General features: G+C 41.3%; 1 protein-coding gene across 2 annotated transcripts in view; it reads right to left on the bottom strand.

Annotated features, from left to right (window-relative positions):
• Window positions 1-10,558, bottom strand: part of WDR11 (WD repeat domain 11) — a 102,779-nt gene that overhangs the window by 52,706 nt on the left and 39,515 nt on the right. For both annotated transcript variants that reach the window (XM_019502922.1, XM_019502923.1), the window contains exons 6-7: window positions 4,756-4,921; window positions 1,825-1,936 (exon numbers count right to left, since the gene is read on the bottom strand). In XM_019502922.1, the coding sequence (XP_019358467.1) occupies window positions 1,825-1,936; window positions 4,756-4,921 (278 nt within the window). The remainder of the gene's footprint in view (window positions 1-1,824; window positions 1,937-4,755; window positions 4,922-10,558) is intronic.

Here is a 10,558-nt window from a genome sequence, read left to right as displayed (position 1 = left end):
GGGGGAGTAGTAGATACGCTGGAGGTTAGGGCTAGGATTCAGAGTGACCTAGACAAACTGGATGATAGGGCCAAAAGAAATCTCTTGAGGTTTAACAAGGACAAGTGGAAAGGCTTGCACTTAGGACAGAATAATCCCATGCATCGGTACAGGCTGGGTTGCTGACTGGCTAGGAAGCAGCTCTGCAGAAAAGGACCTGAGGGTTACAGAGGGCAATAAATAAGATGAATATGAGCCAGCAGTGTGTCTTTGTTGCCAAAAAAGCTAATGACATACTGGACTGCACTGGTAAGTGTGTTGTCAGCAGGTCAAGGGAAGTGATTCTTCCCCTCTACGCAGCACTGGTGAGGCCACATCTGGAGTACTGTGTTCAGTTTTGGGCCCACCATTACAGAAAGGATGTAAACAAATTGGAGAGAGTCCAGTGGAGGGCAACAAAAATGGTGAGGGGGCTGAGGGACATGACTTACGAGGAAAGGCCGAAGGAACTGGGTTTATTTAGCTTGCAGAAGGGAAAACAGATTGGCTTTAACAGTAGCCTTCAACTACCTGAGGGGGTGGGGTTAGAAAGAGGATGGAGCTAGACTGTTCTCATCTGGTGGCAGATGACTGAATAAGGAGCAACCGTCTCAAGTTGCAGCAAGGGAAGTTTAAGTTAGATATTAGGAAAAATTCTCTCACTAGGAAGATAGTAAAACACTGGAATAGGCTACCCAGAGAGGTGGTGGAAGCTCCATCCTGGGAGGTTTTCAAGACCTGGCTAAATAACGCTTTGCCTGGGATGATCTAATTAGGGATAGTCCTGCTTTGAGCAGGGGGTTGGACTAGATGACCTCTGGAGGTCTCTTCCAACCCTAATTTTTTATGATTCTATGGATACACAAAATATTTTGATGAAAACCAAAAGGAAATTAAAAATAAAACCTTTTCACAATTTGAAAACATACACTGGATAACCGTAAGAAGTTCAAACAGAGGTATCTGTAAAATGGGTTCTTTTATTGGAATTGTGCAAATCTTGAAAAGGTCACATCGTAAAATTTCCCTTAAGACAGGTACAAGAAGGAGCGATAGCCTACTTTCCACCCAGGCTAAAATACTTCAACTTGTTTATCAAACTGAAATAAGGTAATGTGATGCCAACATAATGTCAGAATTTCTCGGATTTTATACCCCCACAGAAAGACTGAAAAGAGAAACACCATTTATTTTCACACGGGGCATTAAAATTAACAGAATTGTCTGCATATAGCTATCAGTTAAATCTCTTATCCCTCATTTAACGTCATCAAAAACATTTTGCTTTCAGTAACATGCTGTTAAAAAAATTAGATATGTTTAGTAACTCAGAAGTAAAAATTGGAGTCAATAAAATCATTCCAGTACTAACCACCATTCAGAGCAAATGACCTCCAAACACTTTTGTGAATGCATTTGTAAACAATACTTCAAAGACAAATTTGTGTTTTGCTCTGCCATTTATTTGAGTTTCTCTATGAATCCAGTTGTTAAGCTGATTCGTAATTTAAGATACTTTATTCAGCACTGAAAGGATTTTTAAGATATTCATGCTCTTATCTCATATTGAATACCAAGAGAATTTAGAATCAACATTGGGAAATAAAATGAAGATTCAATACTCAGAAGAGGAAGAGACAAGAAATATAATGACCAAACATCATGTAAAATATACTGAAAACCAGGTGTGAACATGTTTCTGAAGTTTAGACTTTGTATTTGAAAAACACAGGAAATCCAATCAGGGCTAGCAGTGTGGACTCACTAACCTCAAGCTCCATTTTACCTATTTGTTGACAAGCTCACCTGGTTCCTCATTTGGAGAGCCAATTATACTGTTCAATCTGCGAACTCTTAAAGTTATACATCCATTTTCATGTAGGCAAAACAAACCATCACGTTGAAAGCAGGGAATTACCTATATAAATAGATGCCAAAAGCATTTGGATTAACACCAGATCATGTACTGTGCAATTCATATTAGTATGCTTATGGAACTGCACGTTCAATTGTTTTAAAGTAACTGAAGAACAGAAAACGAAGGGACTATTTGAGTCAATATCTAGTCACATTATCTGTGGCAGAACCAATACCCTTTAAGGAAATTCCAGTCTCTTGTGCACATACACAGTGCAGCCCTGTGCTATAAAACTTATTCAGCCCTTGACATTTGTTTTCCTGAGTGGATTAAATCATAAAATAAATGGTATGTACACACACAATTTATTTTATTATTTGGTTATATATTTTTATTATACGCACACACATGTACATATACATAAGTGTAAGCAAAATCTCAGTTCCTTATAACTCAGGAGATTACATGGTTTTATGCATAAATATGTAAATAACTGATGGATATTCATGAAGATGTCTGCAAATCCCAAATATTTCCTGCATTTTAGAACAAAAGTATGTACTGAAGACTGTGAAGACTAATTGGGAAGGCATTTGATAACATCTAATAACATTCAGCCTCTGAAATTAAGTCAGCCAGTGCCATATGGTTCATAAGGTCCACGTCAATCAATCTGAGAACTTTATCACTGATGACTTACGAAGTAAATTGGGATACTAAATTTACTGGTATTATTGATACTGGTTTCAGGACTACAGAGCATGTTTCTCAGGACTTCAGTGGTTTCATTTGTTTTAAAGTAGCACTTCTTCCACATGCACAGATAGAGGTGTGCTCAAAAATCTGTTGTAGCTTTGTACTCTGCTTTTTCTCTAATCACATGATCTCATTCACTTAGATAGGACCCCAGACTTGACTTCACAACCTAATCAAGCAAAAGTAAATGCTAAAAAAAAAGTGCATGTCATATTTTGTGTAAAAAACTAAACAACCAGAAAATGAAATTTCCTTTCTCCGCAGGATTGTTTCCACACTGATAATTTTCATAGCACAACAAACCTAGGTGGATTTGCAGAAGGATTCATAGAGCTAAATTAAACAATGTTTGCTGCATCAGGGGCCAACTTTTTCCCTACCAAATTTCTTTCTATTCTACTCAAAATACAATCAGCCTGTGGGCCAGCGAATAGTCATATGTTTTTTCTACTCCTCCCTTAACAGAAAGCACCCTGCCCCTACAATTAGAGAGCACCTGGTAAATAAAAAAATGTCATTCAAAATTTGGTATCTGGTAATGCGCGATCAGAAAGAAGAGATGCAGTAAAATTAACTGTCTAATTCCCTTCTTGCCTACCTTTGTTCAGATTTAGGATGAACACAGCAGTTTGCTCTGATTCCAAAGCTTTTAATTTTCCATGCCCTCCCACAAATGTAAACTGAAAATGGAACTGCTGTGTTGGATGATTAGCTTCTCTTCTATAAATACTTCTGCAATGTATCAGTTTTCAAAATGACATCCTGATCAGATCAAATATTAATAATAATAAAATATTGGATAAAATATTAATAATAATAAAATATCAGATAAAATTCTAATAAAAAAGAAACTAAAAAGGAAAAAAAAGATTAACATGGAGACTGTTCATGGAAGGAAACTACTGACAAACTCTTGCTGGAGTGTTTGTGAAAATAACTGGAATATTATGCAAGATGCTAAAATGTGCAATTCCCCAAAATCATTCTATTTACATTATTTCTAATATAATACCAGCTTAATCATACTGTGAGATTTAGAAAGCTTCCATTACAGCATGCAGGAAAAACAGATGCAATGGAAGGCTAACAGGGCTCACTAGCCAGCTTCCAGTATTCCATGTGCTCTGATAGTAACTTGCTGCAAGCTAAATGAAGCGATGAACTCCCCTTAACCTCACAGCTTTTAAATTCCTATCCTCACTCTTTTTTAACAAATTTAGGCCTCTGGGAAGCTGTGAGGAAAGCAAAAAAATATCCCTGACATCATCAGTTTTGTCCTGAGGGGGTAACTTGGTCATACTGACATTATCTTGGAAATCCAGTTTAAACTACACTTTCATAATTCAACAAGGAGAGCAGGGCAGTAATTGTAGCAGAATGGCTGATGCATGCCAGTATACTTTATGTACAGCAGGAAGCAGAGGACAATCAACTGGCTCTCTCAAATGGACCAAAGGGGTAAAGGAAGAGGCAGTGGTACCTCTTCTCCAACCCTATGAACCACAATCTCTGCTGGCATTTAGGCACTGGGATGGGTGGATGGAGTAGTCCAGGCTCACGATCTCTTGCACAGTCTTCCCAGTCTATCCCCTGATAGCAACATCTATTCTCATGGCAACACAGGAGGCAATTCTGAGAACATAATACTCGGCACTGTCACAGGATCCTGGGTTCAACTTCTCAACACACAGCTTCCCCTTTATAACTCAGCAATAAGAAGTATCCTAGGTTGAAACAACTCATTCTTACCCCTTCAGCAGGGGAAAAAAACCCATCTTGTTTCCCTAGACCCAGTAAAATAATTGACACACCTAATATTTAGATATTAATTTCATTAATTGTCAGTGGAATTTCTGAGAAACTAGTGCTCATTCAGGACATATCCTTTTCACACCCAAATTGGAATTTCTGATGGGTCTCAACAATTAAAAATCCCAACACAGATTTGAGACAAATGCAGTAAATGGAATTTTAAAGAGACTTTCATTCATGTACTTGATATTTATAAAAATTCACTAGAAGACCATCAATAGAATTAAGAAAAAGCAATCTTAAATATCTTACTGCAAAAAAAAAAATATTCAATGAAATTAGCTTAGCAACAAAACACTTGGATAAATTACCTGTAGAAAAGGTATCCCTGTTCTTTCAATTGCTATCACACCCACTGTCTGGTTCACTTCCAGGTCAAGAATCAAAATTTCTCTGGGATAGAGTAGCAACATGTAGTTTCTTTTCGAAGGGAGGTATGACAACTGAAGGCAGTCATTCAGGGTTACGGACTCAGCACTGAAATACACCAAATACAAATTTACAAAGTATGCTGTTAGGTTATGCAGCAACAGGAGCAGTTTGGAATAAGTTTTAATATTGTTGTGTTTCAAAGTCATATATTATTAATAGTGAAAAAAGTGATATTTGGCATATTGCCATAATGAGCAATTGTCTAAGCACTACCCACTTCAAGAGTTAAAGATAGTTATAAAAATTCACTTAATTCATTACGAATCAAAATCACCCACTGATATCATAGGTGGTAGGACTTTTTTTTTTAAATACATTTGCTTCTCTAGACTCACAAATTTAATGGTTTTACATGTCCAGTGCAAAACAGTCCAATTGCAAAGTGTTGGCCATTGTAGCAATTATTGGTATTCATGGAAAATTAGTTTTACTTGGGCTGTTTATTGGTACTTGCATGTAACCATGCATAATTTTTTATTTTGCAATTAACTAAATTAGTCTTGTTGCCAAAAAGGTATATTCAACCCAAGGAAAAAATAGAGAGCATGCAAATGTTATTTCCATATCCCACTGGCTACAACACTAAAATTTAAATGCATTTAAATTTGCGAGGAATTTTGGAGTAAAAGATACTCTTTAGCTTATATGTTTAATCCAATAAACTGATCTGAATAGAAAATAACTATATAAAGTTTAAACTCCTAATACTCTTCAAAAGACCCATATAGTTCAATAACCAACTCCCACATCTCCTCTTTTTTTTCCATTTTTCCCCTTGCTTCACCCAGTCTAAATAGCTTGTTGTGACAAACTATAGGTTTTATTGTAAGATTTGTGCTTTAAAGTTTGATACAGACATTCAAAAAAGCCCAAAGAGGAATCAATCTAAGTTACAGTTTTCTGTAAGCAGTGTAGTTTAGATTAGTAGTGAACAGAACGCACATTCACCCTTTGGTGGGGAGATCAAATATTAGACTGGCTTTCGCCATTTTTAAACCAGTTTAAACCAGCATGTTGAACTCCTGTTCTGCTATGGGTATAAAACAGCTTTGTGCACCAAACATCTGCTCTGTTACAGGTATAGACCGATTTCCGATCACTTGTACCGGTAAAAGTATAATATCTGTACCTGACTTAAATGTGTTCATGTAATACTGTCATATGCCTGTTTCCTGAACTAGCCTGTACATGGGGAAAGAAGAGTCCCTGCTAGGTCCAAGAGCTGCAGCAAGAGACAAAATGGATCTTCAGGAATAAAGAAAATGAACAGATCTGCTGATATGTCAACAAGGTAGTATAGGAGGTAACACTAGAAAACTCCAAGGAAGCTGAGGGATAAGCATCATAATGGACCAATGGAAAGAGAAGTCTGCAAAAACAGGAAATCACCCTGGGAGCTGGAGAATCTAAAAAGAGTAAGAAACAAAGGAACACTCAAGGCACTATGCTAAGCTAACCTGGAGTGGGGGAGAGAGAAGGAAGCAGGGCATGTGCAGGATTGCACGAGCTAAATTGAGTGCCTTTGTTTGGGGTACCGTCCTCTTGCCTTTACCCCCAATATCTGCTTTTATTGTCTGCATTATTGCTTGGGACTTTGGGATGCACTTTTCTATCGAAAGGGCAAAGTCCCTTGTTTGGGGGTGAATGATATGGCAGTTCCCTGGGAAAAGAAGACCCCAGGAGACCAGGAAAGGACCCAAAGACAAAGGTATTGGGGTCAGAAGGAACTTGGGCTGCGCCCCCCGCCCCAGCTTCAGAGGGTACAGAGAGATCAACAAGACTAGACGTCCCAAGCAGGCACTTCCATGGGATGGGGGGGATCCAAGATACTAGCTTCTACATTCATAACCCTCTCACACACTCCTATTCAGCCACACAAATCATCCTATGCCTGCAACAGCGTTCCTGATCTGAGCTCTTCCCTCTGTTTCTCTTACTGCCTTGAGGGAGCATAACCGAAAGACAAATTACACTAATCCAAACAAATATCTGTTACATCTATCCCATGCCCTCTGTCCAATTAAATTGTTTTGTGGATGACATGTAGGAAGATGACTAGGATATATTTGGTACCATTTCATTAAATAGTGAAATTCAAGAATTGAATTAGGAGAACAAAGAAAAAAAGTGTCTGTTATTTTACCAGTAGTACTAAGTGTATGTGCATATATTGCAGCAGTCCATTTGCTTTCCTTCTTGACATTTCCAAATCAAGCGTTCATCTGAAGCAGCACAAGTAAATCATGACGGAACATGAAAAGACAATATCATACCTTTTAACTTGGTATCTAGATCACAGTTTCTTTAAATGATTGCAAAATGAGATGCCGTCAAACCTCCTATTTGGCTTGCAATTTCTACATCTTATTAAAATAAGTACAGATTTAAAATCTCTACTAAAGTTTGGCATTAAGCACCGAATGACAATATAGTCTGATTAGTTTGTTCCCACAATTGCAGGCAGATTGAGAAGTATTTTTAGCATGTAAAAAGAAAAGGACAAAAAGAAAAAAATAAGCTATGTGAAAGTAAAAAAATAACCAATTCCTAGGGAAGTGCAAAATGCAACAATTTTAGACTTAAAGCATTTTACAGTTCTGATTGTTCTGGTATATGGTGCAATAAAAATACTCTTACTAATACTTAAGTGTGGGATAAATATTTAAGTTATCATTTTTAAGAATCTCTACCTAGTTACCATTACTAAAGGATTCCTAGTTTTCCTCATTCCATAATCAACAGGAAATATCAGCCCCTTTTCAACTTTCATTACTGAACGAAGGCTTTTATGAATTAAAAGTGTCTTATGTCTTGGATTGAAAATGGTCAAATTAGACTCATGCTAATCTCCTTTAGCAAGCAGCTCAATTTCCAAAGATCACCCACTGAGAACACGACCATAAATATCCCTGTCATAACATGCCAAAAGAATGTGGCTGCTTCTCTGAGTGGATTAGAGAAAACTCTTATAGCTCTAAATAATAGCCTTTCATGGTTTTAATGACAAGAATGAGCACCTGGCATCAAATAGGGAGCACAGGTATGATGTACCATTTCTTCCTTTTTTTGCTGTTTTCTTGTGTTATGCTCTATTAACTTGAAGAGAGCTGCAGTACTCCAACTTTGTTCACCATCAGATCTTCAGAAATAAATGGACACAGATTCACAGCAAGCCAGAGGTGGGGGAAAAACAGTGATAAATAACTGCTATACTTTAAAGTGTACTATTTCAACATTGAAACAGGTAGAAATGGGTCTTAGATTGAATCTTTCCTGCTCAAAAAACAGTGATGCCACACTCAAAGCTCCCCTGCAGATGTAGAACCCTATTTTCTGCCAGCAGTTGCATCACTAGTGTTAAGCATTGTAAGACTTCTGCTGCCAGCCAACAGCCACCAAAACAGGCACACAGGCACTTCTGTGCCATCTGCAACAATCTCCAGTCAGTATCTGATGCTTTCATATGGTGAACTTTGCATTCTGGCAGCAGAAATTCAGAGTGGAGCCACCACAAGTACATGGATGTGTATGCCTTCTCATAGCTTACTGTTGGCAGCAGTATCTACTGCCAGAACTTCTGCTGACAAGGAAGTATGGACAAGGCCCAATCAGCATTAATTACCTGAAATTTAGCACTATGGAATATATTATCACTCAAAGGTTTAAGGACACCTTACTGTTAAAGGGTACATCTCTAGGGAGGATACTGACAACAGGATAGAATTAGAAAACTATCGTCAGGACACCATAAGGATGAAGTTTTGCACACCAGATTCTGACTTGTTTCACCTTTTTATCCTATATTCTGCAGAATTCTGCTGCTTATTACACTTGCCGCTGAAGACAAGTTGCACACCAGTAGGCTGAGTTCACTACACACGAGGTTCTTTGCACCTATTTTCCCTATAAAAGTGTCTTATGTAGGGGTGCACTGATAAACACTTTTTGGGCCGATACCGATGGCCAATTATTAACCAGTCATATCAGCTGATACCAATCTGATTGCTAATATGCAGCCCGGCAGCTTGGAGAGCAGCATTCGGCTGGTAAGTTGGGGGGAGGGCAGATCGAGACCCCTACGGTGAGGGAGGGAGCAGGGCTGGGGCAGGGCTAAGCACTGCACAGCCAGGACCGGGCTGGGTGCAGGATGGAGCCACAGCTCATCTAGGGGCATGGGAAGACAGCTCCTGCTGCTGCGCATATCCCCGGTGGAAGCATGGGGGTCATGTGCTCCCCAGATCTGTGCATTGGGCAAGGGCGGGCTGCTCCCATGCACTTGGGGCTGGAGACTGCGCCAGACTCTTCCTGGCGTGGGAGGCTGGGCCCAGGCTGCGCTTGGGCCAGGCAGGGGTGTGGTGGGGTGGGATGGGCAGTGGCAGTGCTGGAAGGGGAGTTACGGGGGGGAAAGGGGAGGTTATGGCAGATTATGGGGTGGCTCCAGCCCCCCCACCGTATTCCCCCTCCCCGTGCTCCTGCTGCATGCCCTGCCCCAGCCCAGCCCAGCCCCCACCCGCACCACTGGAAAGAGCCCGGCACAGCCTCTGGCCCTGAGCCCGCAGCAGGAAGCCCACTGTTGCCCCATGCACAGATCTGTGCGGCACGTGTCCCGCATGCCTCCCCCAGGGGTACACGCAGCGGCAGGAACCATCCCCCAGCTCACCCCCCCTCCACAATCTGCTCCCCCCATGTCCCTTCTCTCCCCACCCTCCTTCCCCCTACAGATTTACCAGCTGGATGCTGATCTCCAAGCTGCTGGCTGCACTCCTGACCAGCAGCCCACCCTTGCCTTAGGGCCCTGGAGGTGCAGGTGAGGGAGCTCCAGGAGGAGGTTAGCAGACTGAGGGGAATCAGGGAGGTGGAGGAAGAAATTGACAGCTATTTCCTTTCCCTGCAGGGCCACACACCCAAGGAAGAAGCACCTCGGGAACTGCCCCCCACTGCAGAGTGGCAGACAGTCACCTCCAGAACAAGGGCTATTCATAACACAGCAGTACCAGTTCCTCCAGTCCGGCTGGAGAACAGGTACGAGGCCCTGGCGACACTGGAGCAGAAGGAGGCAGAGGAGGCAACTCCACACCCCAAAAAGGCCGAAGGAGCTAAGCAGTCACGGAGGAGAAAGTGTTGAGTGATTGTCATAGGCAACTCCATCCTGAGAGGTACAAAGGGTCCCATCTGTCGCCAGAACCCCTCGACACGCGAAGTCCACTGCCTACTCGGAGCAAAGATTCATGACGTCATGGAGATGATCCAAGCCGTGATCCAGCCCACTGATTACTACCCTATGGTCCTAATCCATGTGGGTACTAATGATGCGGCCAGGAAAACCCCTGATCACCTGATGGCGGACTACCACGCTCTCGGGGGCGTGCTGAAGGAGATAGGTGCATAGGTGGTATTCTCTTCTGTTCTACCAGTGAGCAGACGTGGAAGACGGCATGAGACATGCATCGCAGAGACCAATTGGCGGCTTTGGGAATGGTGCCTTGAGGGGGCTTTGGCTTCCTTGACAATGACTTGCACATCATGACAAGAGACATGTTCGGGTGGGATGGGTTCCACCTTTCCCCTAACGGTAAGCGTGTGTTCTCATCTACGTTGGCAGATCTCCTCCAGTGGGCTTTAAACTAGTCTCGTCAGGGGAAAGGGAAGATGAGGGAGGAGGAAGCCTTGGACCACTAAACC

This window comes from Gavialis gangeticus, unplaced genomic scaffold (assembly GCF_001723915.1).
Source record: "Gavialis gangeticus isolate Ggan-Ray unplaced genomic scaffold, GavGan_comp1, whole genome shotgun sequence".
NCBI classification, from domain to species: domain Eukaryota; kingdom Metazoa; phylum Chordata; order Crocodylia; family Gavialidae; genus Gavialis; species Gavialis gangeticus.
This window is presented reverse-complemented; position numbering and strand designations above follow the sequence as displayed.